The 19140-nt window shown below is 36.7% G+C and overlaps 1 protein-coding gene across 5 annotated transcripts in view; it reads right to left on the bottom strand.

Annotated features, from left to right (window-relative positions):
• The window catches only part of PDE7A (phosphodiesterase 7A), a 76233-nt gene that overhangs the window by 24639 nt on the left and 32454 nt on the right, over nucleotides 1–19140 (bottom strand). The window contains exons 2-4 of one of the 5 annotated variants that reach the window (XM_061448381.1): nucleotides 10491–10551; nucleotides 3687–3719; nucleotides 3106–3189 (exon numbers count right to left, since the gene is read on the bottom strand). In XM_061448381.1, the coding sequence (XP_061304365.1) occupies nucleotides 3106–3189; nucleotides 3687–3719; nucleotides 10491–10551 (178 nt within the window). Of the gene's footprint in view, nucleotides 1–3105; nucleotides 3190–3686; nucleotides 3720–10490; nucleotides 10552–17363; nucleotides 17518–19140 lie in introns of those variants that run through there. The other 4 variants (XM_061448378.1, XM_061448377.1, XM_061448380.1 and 1 more) reach the window with 4 other exon arrangements.

Raw genomic sequence — 19140 nt, 5'->3', positions numbered from 1 at the left:
CTGAACAAAACCAGACCATTATATTTAAGGTAAAAAAATTACTTCTGAGGAAGAAAGTTTTGTGGCTGCTCTTTCCTACCCAAAAATGATGGCTTTGAGCCGCTAACATAAGTTTATGCCCATGGTCCCACACAGACATAATCAACAGACCACAGAAACAGGAAAAACTACTACTTGGTGATATCCTGATGCTAATCAATTAACAGACCAACATGAAAAATGCAATCCTGATTTCCCCCATGCACTAGGAAGCAGTCTTGTTGAAACAAAAAATTGTTTATTCCTCCTGGCTAGTTCCTGCAATCAGCTATAAAAATGTGACTTCTGGAATAACAGATAACAGAGTAGAAAAACTATCACCCAACAGTCTAATCATCTGTACATTCTGCATTTAATAACCCTCAGATATGACTCTCATACCTTCTGCAGTAACAAAGACATTTTCCCAACAATAATTTTAAAATCTAAGAAAGATTTAAAGATTTCTGAAAGAAGTTACTCTTGAGAATACTTTAGTCAATTTAGAAACTTGAATATTCATGTGCCAATTACAGAACTCTGGCATGAAGTTGCAGACACTGAGCTTGTAATCCTTAAGAAGAAACAGAAGTGTCTTTAAGAACTAAATGCCAACAAACTTTACTTTGGTAACACTAGTTGAAGGGGCAAGTAAAAAATAGTGCTATGAAACAGAAGTGACCACTAAAAAAAAAAAAAAAAAAACATCAGCAGCTTCCTGAAAATAGAGTAATGCATTTAGAATTCAGTACTCTCCAAACCTACTAATTAGACATTGGGTTAAGAGCCTAGATAAAGAGAACAGGTCAGCAGATGATTATGCTGGACTTCCTGAAAGACATTTAACTTCTTCACAAAACATTACTGACGAAAAAGGAAAATAACGCTTAACAATAAAAGTTAGCTAAGCAAAATACAAAATGGCAACAATGCTTCAACACTGTGAATGACAGCCAGCATGTAAGTCATCTGCAAAACAGGTAAGCAATGATCAGTGCAAATTATTTAGAACCACAAAGTCACAGAAGAAAGTTACAGTGAAACTTTACAAACACCATGAAGGAAGCACATCCATACATTATTTATGTTCAGTATGCAGTTGTGGTGGAGGGGGAAAAAAAGAAAAAGCCAACATTCAGATGGTTTAGTCTACTTCAGCTGCAGAAGAGATCCTCTTCAGTCCAGTTTTGCCCCAAGCAAAGAAGTGTGGGCTGGCTCAACTGGCTCCTCTCACATGCTACCTATTACTCATACGGGTGAACGTTTTTCAGCCATGTAGCCCTACATGGCTAAATCCTTCTGGAGTTCCAGGGGGAGGGTAGAGAGAATATCCTAAAAATGAGGTCAAATCCAACTCCCACAATCCCTCTCTACCTGCAGTCTGATAGTATGATATGAAACACCTTTTGCTTTAAACAAGTAAGGAAACAACAATCAGGGCTCAATCAGCATGGCAGAGAAAAAGAAAACATTTTACTGATAAAAAAAATAAATCTGTATGCATAGTCTAGTGATACAGTGAGAGTTGGGGCTGAATTCCCTGCCACCTTCGGAAGAAACTCCATGATGCAGCAGCAGCCTGAAGTCAAAGAGCAAGACTGCAATAGGCCACAATCACGAAGTGCAAAAAACTCCAACTGTAACATGGCAACTCTGAAAATTGCCACAGCAGCTGACTCGAGAGGGAAGTTACAGCCAAAGAATTTTTTGGGCCTCCTAGCAACATTCTTCACTGTCATCAGACACCAGAGTTGATGTTGCTAAAAGTTGGTGACTGCCTGAACAAGCAGGGGCAAGAAGAAAGGGTGTGAAAATCCTCTTCCTGATTAGTCATGATCTGCCTGATATACAATCATCAGGATGGAAAGAAACAGTGTAATGAGTACCCATAGAAAATACAGTTAACTTGACAACAGTAATAATACTTTACGTTGACTGCCTTTTAACAGGTAGCTCTTTTAATAATTGTTAGTATTTTCCCATATCAGCATGAAATGCCACATATATATACAAAAGACAGTTATGCATTCATAAATCGCGTGCTATTTCTAAAGAGAATTTTTACTAAATAGAATTATCAGGACTTGGGAAGGAATTATCTTCATAAAAAAATAATACAGCACTCTTCAAACTTTGTTTTCTCACCTATTTTATGATGCTAACTTTTGAATGAGACAGAGTTTAAAAATTTTAAATTTAACTGGTGATCTACTTTTAAAAGTTCATTTAAGATCAGAATATTAATTAGACCAGTTTCTGCCACTCATTTTTATAATAAAGTAATTACAACAACCACACTTGTTACCATGAAGTAAGCTTTTCTAATTCTCTCCATTCCATTCAGAATACTTGGAATTGTGCTGATACAATGCTGGTATAGATAATTTATGACACTTAATAACATAATTGGCATAATTTAATTAAGACTTAAATCCCCTACATTTTTGCTGCATATTGGCTTGGTGGTTTCTGAAGCTTTTATATTACAACTCTGACATGTTTATTTATAACAATATAGGTGTAGAGAAAAAAGTGAAATTATCTGAAAATATTCTTCTTGCACCACTTCTGAGAACATTTCCTAAAACACAATCAAAACAATTTAGCCTTACCACACTTGAATCTTTAAAAGATCTGTCTATGACAAAAAGAAAGAAAAAAAAAAGTCCTAGCTATAAGTTTGAGTAAATGTAATGTTAATTGATTATGATACGGTCAAAACCGACATCTATGTTGTGTTTAAAAGTCATCCTGGACTAGGCCCTTCTGCTGCTTTATAAAAGCAGTAAAGTATTATTCTTAACCGATTGTGCCTGCCAAGAACTTGGCACACACATCGGTGGCTGGATACAAGATAATCTTTATTTCCACAGGGATTCAATGAGTTTATATTTTTAAAACCAAAAATTTAGCAGTGAAGATTTTCCTCTTCTATTTTTGGTAATGAAGTTGCATGAAAGATTTCCCTATGTAATACAAAAAATTGGCCTTGCTATATGAGCTGCTAACTTTATTTTTAGAGGCTCAGTATTTGAAATTAATGGAAGCCTTTGTTTATTTGTCATTTATCTGCTTTTAAATACTTACAGTGAAAAATACGGAAATCAATGTATGGATGAGAACCTCTTCTCTCTGTTTCAAATCCTGCCCGACTTCTTACTCGCACATCTCCTAGAAACAGGGTCAAGAGTGAAATAAAAGTGTGGAAGAGTGGCAGAGATAAAATGCAAATGAACATAGCCTGGAGGGGTAAAGATTCATGTACTTAATGGAGGAGGGTTATTCAAACAATAGGCCTACTTCAATGCTTTTGTGTTTTAAAAGGTGAAATTCAAAACAAAGTTTGAAGACTTGTTAAACATGCAATTGCATGCTTTCTTGTCAAAAATTTCTCCTGCCTAAGCATACGTTGCCAGAAGCATGTGATAAGCATTCAGATGAAAGTAGGAACAGCTTGCTACACCAGTATGATAAAAATGCACCTTAATATGACAGGAAACAAGAACATTAAAAGTCGATTTGTTCCTCAGTAACACACATAAAACGATAACATTTGGTATAATACAAAAAAGATTCAACTTCTATAATGGTAGCTTTTAGCAAATAAGCTAGTTACACTATGGGTTTATATTACAAAATAGAATATTTTCCCACTAGCATTTACTTACTTGTGCTCAGCTGTTTGAATATTACACAAGAGCCTATTAAAATACCAAAACTCAGTATTAAAATTTTATCAAACTATTTTGCACTGCAATTAGCTTCAACCTGAATCTTTTAGCATGCTAGTTGATTTCTACTTATGCATATTACCAACTGAAAGCTGATCAGTATTCTTTCATTAGGCGTTAATGCATACAAATATAAGTAGTTCACCTGGATTAAAAGCGTTCACTTAAAATCCTTTAGCAGTTACAAATTTGGGCAAACCTTTGAGGATCAAATGTAATAATGTTTCTCTCCTCAAATCCTAACAAAAAAAAAAAAAAAGAAATGTAATTTAAGATGTGATAACGTTCTGGTTTCAAATTATGAAAACCCTTCAAATGTAGTGTTCTCCTCTCCTCAAACACAGCTTTTTTCACATGACTCAAAACCAAGTATTTAACTCCAGGAACGAAGACTGATTTTGTAAGAATAAAATTAAAATATAGTGATTTAATTTACAGAAACTGGTAATAGCTTGAGAGTGTTTTTCCCCTTTCCTGCTCCAACCTGGTAATTTGTAACACCAAAGCAGGCAGAAAATAACTAAAGATACTAACTAAATATTCAGTATTATACTTCTAATACTTAACAGGTATCTTTCTAGAGATACTTATCTATAAACACTGCCATATCTATAGTGACACACTTCAGATGAATGTTATCTTGTGAGACAGGCTGGAGGGACCACAAAGAGATAAGTAGGCCCAGGGCTCCCCAGATAAGTCTGGGTTTATGTATCAGTAAAAACATAACAAATACGTGGTTTTCAGTTACTACCCCTTCTGTTTATTTGAAACTGAAAACCTTAACAGACCTGCTAGGGAAAGTAACCCAATTACTACCTGTAAATATTATTTCTCAGACACTGACAGTGTATTACTTATAAAAGTTTCAAGCATTCATCTGAGCAGAGTGCAAGAGGCTTGTCTTGTTCCAGGCAATACAGAGGCAGCAAATTGTAGAACTCTTCTGTTAGGCACAAGCAACTGATAAATACTATTTACAAAGTAAATTAATAAAAAGGAAAAAGTGAGGATATTTTGGAAAAGAAGAGGCAAATGCATTAGTAGCTGCATATGAAAATACTAGTATACATGGAGGAAAATGCAACTTTCATTACCTTTCAGTAAGATTTACCTGGGAAACCAGTCATAGCTACAGCCGTGTGAATGAGTTCACCAGCTGAATTAAAAGAGTTTGAGCTAATTTTCTTACAGAAAAGGTGATGTTTAGTTTTCAGGGCAGTTTTAACCTTCCAAATTTTCTAACCATAAGGTGAACTAGCAAATAGTTTCAGTCAGTGTAAACTAGATTTTGGTGAACAATTTACTTGTCCAAAGTGTCAAGAATAGGAAGTTTGCAGAAGAATACCTGAAGAGTAACAAGGAATTCTTCAAATAGCAAAACAGGTTCATCTGATAATTGGTATCTTGAAAAATTCTGCTTTGTTCATTTACTACTAGTCTAACAGTGCAGACAGAATAACAGTATCCCTGTTCACTTGAAACGCCTGCAGTGTTGCATATCTTGAGTAGGAAAACAAGAAAAACTGTCTGCAAGTGAAATGCAAAAGTATAATTAACTACACTGCTTCAAAAGGGAGTAAGTAGAACATCTATTTATAAGACTAGTTAGCCAAAAGAAATGATATACTAAAAACAAAGGTAAAATGTGGTATTTAAAAAAAAATTTGGATTTAATCTGGAAAAAGATATCACTTTCACAGGACTGGAATTTATCACAGTAAACAAAGTAAAAATTCCTATTAGGCCAAATCAAAGGCATAAAAGCTGTCTCCATTATCACTGTACAGAACTACTCCATTTTTCAAGATTTCAGATAATAAATGTGCTTGGAAAAAAATTGGTACAAATGGAATTTGAAGATACCATCTGAAGTTTCTATGTATATCAAAACATAAAAAGTAATAGCACTAAACTAGCTACACAAAAACACATCATGAAATTATATGCTATCAGCACAGTGAAACTAATCTCTACTACATATGCATAGTAAGTCCCGAAACATCCAGAAATTCTGGAACACCATTATGCATTCACTGTTCAGTTAATCTGACCTGCAAAGATCGAAAGACACCCAAATGCACCCACTTCATTGTACTTGCACACAACATATTTGCATCTATTTGCTTGGGAAATCCTGTACAGGATTTTTGTAACCCTGTGACTCTGAAATGACAGACATGTTTATCATCATGGGTAACTTAACAAAAAGGCTGAATATATTTCAGATTTAAGATTACTTTTATCAGATAAAAGGATACTGTTACATTGTTCCTTCAAACAGCAACAGAATTCCAATCATTATTACAGTAGCTGAAGATAATTCAAATTCAACAACAATTCTAAAACAAAAGAATTTATGAATAGTTTTCATTTACCTAGCTAGGCTTTAAAAAAAAAAAAGTCATAACAAAATCTTCTGAAATCATCAGGTCACACCATGTGCTTAACAGGTAAACTTCCCAGGGAGGGGGCAGAAGTGGTAGCAAGCTAACCATTTTAATCTCAAGTGTCTCTTTAGCAGTTTTAGCTAGTTTAAAGAGACTCCTGTGTTTCCTTAGGGGAACACATTCAAGTCCAGCATCTTAATGACAGGGGACTTCCAGGAACAATTTTTTTCTTCTTTAAGAGTTTCTGTGAACTCTAAGAATCAAAAAAAAAAAGATTTAAGAAACATAAAACCTTCCTTTCAACAACAATCTGATTTTGTGCACAACATGACAAAATAGCTGCTGGCTGAGTACTTCACTAGATTTTTTTTTTTTTTTTCAGAATAGTTCTAGGTGACCAGGATTGCTTGCATTTTTAAGACAAAAGTCATACAGGCAGAAACGCAATTGAAGACTGAATACTGGAAGAAGGAATGCAAGAGGGAGGTCTGCAGCTACAACTGAAAACTGAACAGGAATCAGGGCTGTAACAAAACTTACCTTGAGACAGACTGTTTGGTTCCTACCCCTCTCTCAAGATTCCTGCTCACACCGCAAGGACAGCTCTGATACTTACAAGGCAGCTGAAATGCCATAGCTGACATCCCTGTGCGTTAGGGTTACAGGGCACATAGTTTGTGCTACCCTAATACTCCAGTGTGGCACAGTAACAATGCAGCAGCTGCTTGTGGAGCCGAGGCCTTCTAGAGCTGGGGCAGAGATCTCAGAGATCACAGAAGACAGCTGGGAGCAGAAATTACTTCAAGGTAAACCACCCAAGTCAAAGCCACGAAGTTGTGAAGAGCAGGATTTCCAGAAAGAATAACTAGCTTCAGAGATTAAAGTTCCTATTAAATTTGTTGGAGAAATAGATGACAGGTCAGCTGAGTATGCTGGAACTGAAGCAAAAGGAATATAACGTAACTGCTATCAGAGAAGAGAGTGCCCCTCCATTACACAGTAGCTTGCCTCCACTGTTTCCCATTTGAAGTGATGACGACCTCTAAAGGAGGGTAAAATGCTCCAGTTTAAGTTCAGAGGTGCATGTTCCCCAGTACAAGTAGTCAGTGCCCCACTCTTTCTACCCCATGAACAACAGCAAAATTTTCAGGCAATATATAACAACAAGAAAAAGAAACCAGAAAAGGAAGGAAGAGAAAAATCAAGAAAGTATCAAGATTACACAGAAGCACTTACAAGAAATTCTGATAATTCCTCATAGTTGCTGAGAGAAGTAGCTGACTGAGGTGCTGCAGGTATATTAGCCCTTCCAAGAAAAATTCTACAATGCTGCATCTGTATCTATACTTTAAAATAGTAAATAAGCTACTCAGGAATGGCTTAGTGTATATTTTGGGAATGGCGTATGACAGATGAGTCATTAGTAATCGCTGTTTGTTTATGTCGACACTGATGAAGACAGCTAAGAATTAGTTGTTTATTTGTGTGCACCTAAATTTTGATCTTTTAAATTGAACCTTGAAACACCGCCATATCACGGTAATTTCTCTTTACTTTCTCTTTACTTGGCGCAAATGAATTTTCATTGTATTCCCACTGGAATAGCCTGAAAACGCTGAAGGAAGCAACTCTACAGCCAGGACAACTAAACAGAGGCAGAGGGAGGTGTCCTAGATACCCTTAGCTTTGTATTTTTGGTCTGCTAAAATAAACACCTTATGGAGGTACATTTAATTATTAAATACAATCCGTTTTGAATAATAACCAAGTAATAGGCAAAACCTCTCATGACCATGCCTAACTTCCCATTAAGTTACAGCTGAGGATTTCTTGAAGCTCACTCTGCCAAAATATACAAAGATAAATAAAAACCCAAACTAAATCCTTCCCAGTACTGTATGGGGAATGCAGTACTTCACATTTCTTAAAAAAAAAACTAACTTAATATATTCATTCTTGAATCTACTCCAATATGAATGTATCTACATTCCGATGCATCCAACTGTTCAGCTTTCAGGCTGGTCTTTTTTACAGTCCATTTACAAATAGAACAGCAATAAATCTGTAAATAACTGCTAAGTTGTACAATATAGTGTAGGTAACATTTGGGAAAACAATATCATCACCAACAAGCGAAAAAGTAATACAACTTCAGCATACTGATTCAAACATCCAATAAGCAATTTTTTGTTTGCTTGTTGGCACCCTCCTCCCCCAGCCAAAGTCAGAAGAGGTCAAACCTTTAAATGCTTCTGAATAGCTAGCATCACTGAACAGCAATGGATGCCAGCAACAGCTATACTATTCATACAAGCACCAATCACATAGTCTAAGAATTCATTCCAATGAGAGAACAAGTGAAAATTTAATTTACTTAACATCACATTCTGAATATATTCTAGTTCTGCCTATGAGAATAGTCAGAGAAAGATTTCAAAATAAATTATTTTTCCCTCAGTTCAGGTGTATGTACCAAGTACCACAGGAAGCCATGCTTTGCTTTTTTCTAGATTTACTTGAGCATTATCACAAACCCCTCTGCAGAAATAATGGGCCTAACTACTTCATGGTACAGTTAAACATCTAAAATAGCAAAGAAATCAATTCTTCTCCCCAGAAATTAAGAATTAATTTCCTACAAGCTGGGTTTCTATCATTAGCAGACTAATTTTATAAAGATAAAACCACAGACATGTACTTACAGTACCTTTTATTCAAGCATATCAGTTCTTTTTCAAAATAAAACCATATTTTCCCTGCTGTGGAATTAACAGTACTTAATTTGTAGGATTTTGAAGCAGAAACACAGCATAAAATAAATTTAATTTAAAAGCAAGTATCATGAATTCAAAGAAACAAAACTACCTCAGGCCTGAATTTACTTTCTTGATTTTATGACTAGAGCAGAAAAACAATGTTTTGAAAAATTCTAGTATTCATCCTGCAAAAAGGATGATTAAAAATGAAAAAGTTATTTTAACTTTTGAAAATAAATTTTTAATTAAATAAAACAGCAGTCTGTTCAACAAACATTTACAAGCCAGCATTTTCTGTCCTCCTCCTCATAACCAATCTCCAAAGTAATTACACTCCCTTATCAAAAAATCCTTTACTAGAGTCACTGCTAGGGTATTAACAACTTCGCAAGCTTACAAAAAAATAAAATCAAAATAACTGAAAAACAAAAATGTGAATATATTAAGTCAAAATTGGATTTATATACACATATGCATGTGTATACCCTACCCTACATACATAGGTTATGACTAAATTCATATACATAAACATAAATATGTACACATGAATATAGCTTACAACTTCAAATTCATAGAGAATGCAGCTAGGAATTTCTGGGGGCTTTAACACATACAATATACAACTAAACTGAAAAGAGAGCAACTAAATCTGGCTGATTTAGTTGGAGCTGTTTAAGAATTCATAATCACTAGCTGATGATGTTCACTGAGCTGTGCAAGACATCATACAAGCATTTACAGTCCATTTCAACATAAAATCATAGCTCAAGATGGCTTAAATTAAGTGGCATAATTTTGCAGTGAAACAGACTTAAAGCACATACACAGTCCCCATGCCGCCTGCACCACCAGCAACCTCTAGAAGAGGTGCTGGAAGTACTGAATCCGGCAGCCAGATCTGCAAGAGCTTTACATTTTTCTCCTCCCAGCCACTGACCTCATGCACTCACTATTGCAGAGGGTCTCCCCCCGATGCTTCCCCTCCTAATTCTGTTCTTTCATTTTAATTTGGCTTTACCCTTTGTCTAGTTGCTACTCTGGAAACATTCTTCAGTAAGTTGACTAAGCTACTGGCCCTGTCATGCATCCTTTCCCTTCTCAAATCATCTTGTATTAATAAAAGAAGTATTGTTTAAAATCATATCATTATTTTAAGAACACCCTCAGCATTTCATAGCCTCAGTGCTGCATTTTAAAAGCGTGTGGCAAATCTCACACAAATGTTCTCTAAGCTACGGTTTTACCCACAAAGTTATACCACGCAGAGCTGATAAACTCCATCACAGAAATAAAGCTCAATCATGAGTCACTTGGAAAACTTAAACTCTACCACACATGTTCAGTTAATTATAAGATTTGTATTTTTTTTTAATATAGAAGCAAAACATCCAACAACCGTTAACTCAAAAAAATAAAAAAGGCAAACAACTAAAAATTCCGAAGTCACCACAAAAGAACCCAAACTCTTCTAAAGAATCTAACCAGAATATTATTGAGGAGAAAGCAAATGACAAGTTTAAAAATTCAAATATAAAAAATACTTTTAATCAATCATAAACATTAAAACTTTGCAATATAGGAAGTATCACGCTTACCTAGCATACGAATGTACAACGCAGTCTGATCAGAGCTGTCATAGGAAATAGCTCCACGTCTCTGAAACAAAAAGTGTATGTTATGCAAGTTAGAACTGAATCATTTTTAAACTGAAAGGAAAATAAAGTCTCCAATTAAAGACATTCCAATTTAAATGTCAACATTTTTTGACATTTGAACATGCATCTTTCAGTTATGTAAATACTGATTTTGTTTTAGGAGGGGACAAAGGAAGGACAGGATCAGAGTGTGGAGAAAAATATTCCTCCCCACCCCAATTTCTTTCCAGATGTTCCTCAAACATCCTTACAGGTTAAAAAAAGAAAGACATATAGTAAGATTAAGAAGACAAAAAAAAAAAAAAACAACAAACCAGGAACCCACCGAAAACCCAACAAATACAAACAAAAAAACCACCATGCTCCTTGGAGCCTTTTAGAAACTAATACTTAAAATGAATACTTGCAGTTTCTGCTTTGTTTGTTTATTTTTACCTATGTGGCACTTCCCTCTTTCAAAGCTAAAAGTAGTTCTAACAGAAGTAAGAGAACTCAAATGACACCATTACTGCAGTCCTTGGAATTCAACCTATATTCTGCAAGGGCAGGACTTGGCTGCCACATGCTACTTGCATTTCACTGGGTACTCTCTGCAGACAAAACACGGTACCACTGAAGCAGGATGTAACACATAAGGGTAGTTTAAAGAAAACAAGTCTGCAGAATTTCACATTTGATGATAGAAGTCTAGAAGAGTCCCACATGACACCAAGACACACGCATGTAGGCTGCATTTTTTACCTACACAAAGTACGTATGTTCCATACATATTCAACTGATGTGATAATGGCTATAATCCAGTAAGTCTCCCACAAGTGTGGTGAACGCTCCCTCTAATAGCTAAAAGCTAGATGAATGTTCTCATAGTTACACAACACTGGCATCAGGTAGTCTTCAAAGCTTGGCACGACCTAGCACCCAGCCTCACGCCTTGCCTTTATTGCACTTTCACCATCTTCTGCTGTTTCCTGGGGCGTTCATTAATGTTCTTTCTTAACCCTAGGGATCAGAGGAACACCTTCACAATCAGAACTCAATTTTGCCAGTTCACAACATTTGTTCTTTAAAGAAGTAAGATTTTGTGAGTGTGTCTGTGTACGTTAAAAACTCCTATGACCTATCCCTGTCCACCATGCTGCTTCTTTATACTTAGGACAGAGAAGCCTTCAGTGCCACAAAGGGTTACCATACCCCTTTGAGAACTTTAGGTAAAAGCTAGCCTGGAGGTGGATGCACTCACCTATTTTTTTCTGCTGTGTAGCAGAAACAACACTATACCAGGTACACACAACCACCTGAAAAAGTCCAACTTCAAAAGAGGGAAACCAAACCATGTTAGGAAATGGGACAGAAAAACAGATGTTGGCTACCGAAATTAATTCTTAAAGAAAAAGAGGTAATTAAACAAATTATTTGGAAGGGGGAAAAGGCAAAACTGCTTGCATGCATCTATCTACAGAACAAACTGGATGCACACAAAGAAAGACTACAGATTAACAACGTCTCAGCATGATTTGTACAACTGATGTGCTAAGACTCCAAACCCAGAAGCACACTTAATTGTTACAGTATTTTTCATGTTAAAACAAAAAAGAAAGCATTACAGTTGAAGCCAGAGAAGTTTTTCCAAAGGGAATATTAATATTTAATTACAGAAATGACCAAAGACCTAGCTCCAATTGGGGAGCTAGGGGTCCAATTATAGTAGCTGTTGTGAAGACTACATGGAAGAAGTCCCTGTGCAGCAGTTTTGTTGTCTTAGCTTTTGTTCTCCATTTCCTTGGAAAATCAGAAATCATGAAAATAATCCTTCCCTCAAATATGTTTGTACAGCATTTCTCACAGCAATGTGCCTGTCCTGATGGCAAAGGCAGCAATACAACTCATCATCCAGAAAATGATGCTGATTTCCCACTAAGATTTACAAATTTCTTCATATAACCTATGTTTGAATTTCAGCACATCTCAGCTGGGTATATTTGCAGTAGCCTGGAACATTTCATATCACTGACTAGGCACAATCAGTGATGTAATTTAGTGCTAACTTGCAATTTGCACCTGTCTATCACAGATTTCTGGACATGTCCAGTACAGTTCTGTAATCTAATACAGGAGAAAGCCAAGCACACATGCAGCTAGATGAAGCATGCCCAACTGGAACAGTAGTCTCTGAGAAATAGAACAATATGTAAGAATTTACTGAAAAATAAATCCTTTTGATTCTAAAATATTACTTGCTCTCTAAAATATTGTTTGCTAAATAAAGCAGTACATCCATGATGTCAGAGAGAAAGCACATTTTTTAAAAGATACACCAGTCCCTTTACAAGCAAGTTATTTCATTCTGCAAGGACTCCTACAAGAAAGATCTTGTAGGAATATTTTAACAATCAACTCCTTTTAAAAATCACCTTTCAAAGCATGGTGTCCTAAAAATTATTGTGAAAACCTTATGAATAATTCCTCAAAAGTAGTAGGACAATTTCAGCTGATTTTGTTAAAAGGGTAGAGGTCGTAAAGTGACTTCATTCATGGAATGTATTAAGTAAAATATGTAAGAGGAAAATACTTATGGGCAGGTTTCACCAAGGGACAGATACAGGGTGGGTGATGAGTAGTCACACCTCGTACCTTCAGATCAGGCAAACTGAGTGAAGTACAGGCAGCTAGGAGCACTGCGGTGGGCAGTCAGAGACAGAGGGGGGAGCTAATGGTACAGAGGTTTTCAGCAATTTGTTCTAAGTAGATAAATTAAATAATACTATGCTCATGCAGACACATACTGCTTTGTGTCAGCTTACACTGCAAATAGGTTACAGACTATGTACCACAGGTTGAGGTATACTTCCTATTTTCCCACTTCAAATAATACTATCAGCGTACTTGTTATACTATCCCTACATTACTCTAGAAAAATGCGAGGGAAAAGACAAAAAATTATATTTAATCTACCCTGCCAGTGGTTCTTTAAGATACTCTGTCCAGACTCTGTTTTTTAAATCCAGCAAAGAGAAAGGTAAGATTTAATGCATCAGCTTCTAACGAGATGTGAGCTGCCATGTGCAGCAGATTTGTAAGCAAACCTAAAGAAATAAAGTGCCCAGTGGTTCAGACAATTTAATCACCAGGATTCTGCCCTTGCTGACCACCAAAAATGCCTCCTCCCTCATTGCTAATCAAAGGCCCACTCTCTGTGGTCTACACTAAGACATCAAGATTATAGTTACACTAAAAATTTACCCTAATTACACAGCTGAGATGACTGTAGCATACGCTCTGCCAGCCTACAGAAACCTTGACTAAAAACTGCACGAACAGAGCTTGACTTCTGACACTTCAAAATACCATGTTATTGTTAATATTTTTAGCTCATTTGGTGTAAAAATTTATTTCTAGATCTCTGCTACCTCTTTGGTGTACCTGAGGCTTTGTACCTGTTAATAACCATAAACTGAACTCTTTGACCCTCTGTACAAATCTCAAACAAATAAGCATCATTCAAACAGGCAGACAGAATTACTAGTGCTCAAACTGAATACAACCCTTGTGTTTAGGCAGGTTCCCTTTTCAAGGGCAACTTGGTCTGGTGGGAATGTCTGCTGGACACCAACTGATTCAACAATTTCCCAAATGATTAGGTGAGGTTCTTAACTGCTCCACTCCTTCCCAGACATGAGCACAGCCATCTGAACTGGGTGCACACTGCTTCAGCAGTGAAGAGGGATGTCAGAAAAGATGACTGGGAATGACTGTTTACACTGGACTTTCACTTTAATATGAAATTTAAGGTGAGGTTTTCAGAGTGTCATTTATTCTTCTCAGGGGCAATACAGTAAGAAAAGCTTTAATTTCTCCTCTTTTTTTTCCAAATCTTTATTCCACAAAGTGAACGGAACATGTTCAAACTAAAGTGAAAGATCCGTTAATCCTTTAAGAGCAACAACCATACAAGTTCTCCACAAACATAGATGAAGGGAGTATCTACCAGAAGATAGATTCTGAAAGATTTCTGAAGAAATCTTTTCACAAGAGTACAGGATGTTATTAAAGGCCATGCAATGGAAATGACATGCCAAAATAGCACACATACATCTTCAAAGGGAAGCTACTTCAGTGATGCTAGTGAGCACAGCATATGCACGTAACACTTGGAAACAGAACACCTGCTGGTGTTTGTGCCAAAAAAACATTTCCATTGATGTATCAATTTTATCACAAGGACTTCTCAATCCAGTTCAGAGCAGAGCACTACTGTTACTGTTGGCAAGCACAGCAAGGCAGCTTTTGAACTATCAAGCAAAACAACTGCTGGTCTCCTTCTGTAACAGCAGAAACTGGTAGAGCTGTTGGCCTTCTGAATACACAACCTCACACAGAAAGAACCATCTATGCTTTCTGATGGGAGTAAAAAAAAATCCACATTCTGTGGTTCAGTTTTCAGTTCATAAAAGCAGGGAAAGAAAAATCAAGAGGCCAGCAACACAACCAGTCAGGTATTTTTACCTACTTGGCTTTTCTGTCCAACTTAACTTGACCAACAATCAGAGGATTGTTTTCAGAAAGTTTGGAGAAGCTGTTACATCATGGCAACTGCAACTTACTGGTTACACTGCCTCAAATAAACACGCTTGGAAACTATTTCAGATTCTAAGATGGTTTACTGACTCTAAGACCCTAGAATTAGAAACTTAGGCTATTGGGATTTCTCCAACTATTATTGGATTTCAAAAGTGAGCCCACCATGTATTCTTAGCATTATTTCAAGTAATTTAAAGCTCCATGCTAACTTAAGTTTTCCACAAGGCATCACCAAGTGTTTACTCACTAAAGCACTGGAAAAAATATTCTTTTAAAGTACTGAAACTGCATTTGAACTCAGGCAAGACACTGCAAAACAATCCTACTACTGTTTTCTAAGTATTACACTTGAGTTCAAAGCAGTATTTTGAAAGTTTATCAAAGCAGTGATAAGAAAACATAGTTAATTTCGGGAAGGCAAAGCTAATCAGCTCTAAGACACACACACACCCCCCCGCTTAAATATCTGAGGGTAGCAATTTCAGTATTCTCTTCCATATAAAGCTATTTCACATGACCATTTCCCAAGACAGATGGCAATCATTTATAAACTTAGCTATCATTTGAATGATAGTTACCAACACTAGTGATACTTACATCTAACATAAGTCTAACGAGCAGCTGCAAGGTATTTTCTCTTACACACTTTAGATCTATATCAAGTGGCATCATATGATTTACCCAAAGTTTCACCAACATAAAAACCTCAAGGTTTAACAAAAACATACAAAACAAAAGCCTGGAAATTGATCAGAATAGAAAGCATAGTCCAAGAAGTGTGACTGACTTAAGTGATGACAGAAAGACCCAGAAGCATTACCCTTAGGAACTAAATTGGAGTGGCAGAAGGACTCAAGCAACAGCACAATAGGATAATTGGATGAACACAAAAAAAATGTGTTAAATGTGAGAACAGTTGTTTCTTTTAAAAACACAACCATAAACAGCAGGTTTTTATGCTTGACTGTATTATGTCAGCTACCTAGAATTCCTGTTTCTCCCACCTCAACAGAATCTTTTACCAAACTGAATTACAGACATAATTCTTATACAGGCTTTTTATATCAAGTTTCAGAAAACAGTTATTTGACTGTATACCAGTAAAATGTGGATGATGTATGTATTAAGCTAACACACTGGCTGTAAAACTTCAGCATTTAGAATCCACCATCATTCACAAGTGAACATCCACATTACAGTATCCTGGTCTTTTTCTTGATGTGACAAAAGTTATCACAAGTGTCAGTAACTAAGCCTGCCCGGCTTTGTTTTTAGTAAATGTTGAACTGTTACTGGCAAAAAACAAAATGTACAGGCATAGATACCCGGCAAAGATTGGTTTCACAAGTTCAAATTCATATTTGTTCAGATTCTCCTGTCAATTGCACAGGAATGTTAGAATTGTGTATTAATAAAAAACCTGATCTATACACAAATGCATGAACACTGATTTTTCTCAGTCTCTCTCATTGTCTCCAATGGTTCTAACACTCCTTCACAATCCTAAACTTAAATCTATTCCTTTTTTTGTAATGAATTCCAGGTTATGCAGTGAGTTATACTGAGAAGAGCATGGTCTCATCAGCAAGCACCAATCCTACCTCTATTTACTACCACAATAAACATTATAGGGATTCTTACATTCTTTAGGATAAGAAAACAGGAATTCAGAATTTTGTCTAATGTGTCCAATTAGCACATATTTTTCAAAACACAGGCATCTAAAATGGAAAGGCTACAAAGTAAATGAAGTGGCCAGTATTCCCCAAAAGCAAACAAAACTGGTATTTCCACTCCTGTAACCCTGAAATCAACAATACAAAAAGGATATCCTGTCCAGGAAGCAAAATACACTAGTTTATATTATTCTCACTATGCTTAAAATTGTTTTTCCTAATTTTCACAAAGCCTTAAAAGGGCTATATAGGTAAAGATCTGTTGGTAGAGGAGGCAAGCAAACCCCTGTCATTCAGAAACCATTTCAGATCTATTTTCCCCGTCTCCTAACTGGCACTGCTACAAACACACTCTTCCCACTTCAAGGCAGGCGAGAGTCAAGAGCTACAAAATCATGTATGAACATTGAAGGAACACAATTTTAAATGTTGAATGATGTGTTTCCAAAACAGATTAGATTTAAAAAAGAAAAATAAGTACTCGTGAAGTTCTTAATGACTTTTCTCTCAGGGCACTTATAAACCCAGTTAGTCAAAACAGAATAATAAAATGGCCTACCTTAGAAGTTATCCATTTGATAAAGATCAGAGCTAAACACCAGATCAATGCAATTCCCATTGGATCACCCCAAAGACCTGAAGCATAATCGCCTCTCTGATCCCCGCCAGTGCGGAAGCTGCGTGAGGGTGTCTGAGCTGGAGAAGCGGTGCGCAGAGGGAAGGCAGAAGAAGGCAGGCAGGGGCTGCCTGCACCACCAACAGCTGCGCCAAGACTGCTGTCACCTGACAGCCCCAGCAATGTGCTCCACATGAGCGGCACTGCCCCAGACGACTGGCTGCAAATGCAACACTCAACAAGAAACTTTCACAACCGGAGGACATGGCAAATAGAAAAGCCTTATAAACCCTACAGAAATGCTAAAGGAAACAAAACCCATGATTGTGTGCTTTGGTAACACATTTTAATACAGCAAAGCAGGACAGACTACAGGATCAAATTCCAGTACTCAAACCACCTGAGCTAATTCAGGATACTGCCTTGTCTTTAACTGCTATGAAGAGCCTGCTTCCAGCTGATTTGACCATAGCCAATACTCACAAGTTCCTTTTATCTCTGCCACCTTGAGAACTGCTGTATGAACTGAACTTCAAAACATACGTCAAGGTTCCTTTCATAGCATCTTATTATAAATGAAGTTAATGCACTACGTAAATGAAATCATTGAAACTAATCACTGTTCTCTAATCTCTTTTGTCCACTAAATACCAAACCTGAACTGGCATGTTGCTTTGGTTTATTGCTCTGAGTGTTGAACTTGCCTGCAACTCCCCTCACACACTCCCCAGCACTTCCCAGGGCTGGAAAGATAACCTCCTCCAAGAGAACTGATGGTGCAGCTTTGAGACTCGTTTTAATTTTTGTCATCTTAAACTGACAAAAATGATTCATTTCAGAAATACAAAGAAATCTCATATAGTTTGGGAAAAAAAGCAGCCGAGGGGGGAAAAGAAGGAACAGTGTGGGATATTGATGAGTTTAAAAGGATAAAGTTGAATAATTGAAAATCACATGAAGGTTCTGCTCTTCCTATAATTACTTTCATTGTAAGATCGTATTGCAAATTCCATATGTGCACAATACAAAAGTTACCACAGATTACTAAAGGAGCAGCTTTAGCACTAAAAATTTAATTTCCTCCTATCCACTGGAAAAGGGGAGACTCACCACAGTGGATGTTTACTGAATGAAAAAGACTCAGTAACTGGGTTCCTCCAGCACATGTTACATTCCAAAATGTATTCTTCTATTCTCTCCCCTCCCCATGCCCCTGAAAACTAGCCAGATGAAAACCAGAGGCAAGAACATTCAGAATGGACCTTTTGATACCCCACTTGATGAATACAGCGCTTACCTAGAGGTTTTTCAAGTTCCACCCAAAATACAAACTATCACTCAGGCAGGTTTAACATCACCCTGTCTGAACACTTGACAAGGTTAAGACACCCTGACAATTAGTCAGCAGCAGTGTGATGTCACTTAAAAAAAAACAAACAAACAAACAAAAAAAAAACAAACCCAGAATAAATGTCATTAGGCTATATCTGCACTAGCAGTTTGGCACAACTGGAGAAGATCAAAACACAGCTGCTGTGGAGGTCTTTACACCTATACTACTTGAAGCCCAGATTTTTTTTCTGCTTAAATGTCCTGGACCCAACCTACCACAGAAGGTTCAAAGCTACCAGAAATGACTGGTAAGTGATCAAACCTTTATGATCCTTTCCAGGACTAGAGTACATTTGGTGCATACACAGTGGAATCGTTTAGTTTCTTT

The sequence above is a fragment of the Pezoporus flaviventris genome, unplaced genomic scaffold (genome assembly GCF_033815535.1).
Source record: "Pezoporus flaviventris isolate CSIRO_AGI_PZ_B2104156 unplaced genomic scaffold, CSIRO_AGI_Pfla_v1 ptg000007l, whole genome shotgun sequence".
NCBI classification, from domain to species: Eukaryota; Metazoa; Chordata; class Aves; order Psittaciformes; family Psittacidae; genus Pezoporus; species Pezoporus flaviventris.
Note: the sequence above shows the minus strand (reverse complement) of the source record. Positions and strands in the feature narration are given on the sequence as shown.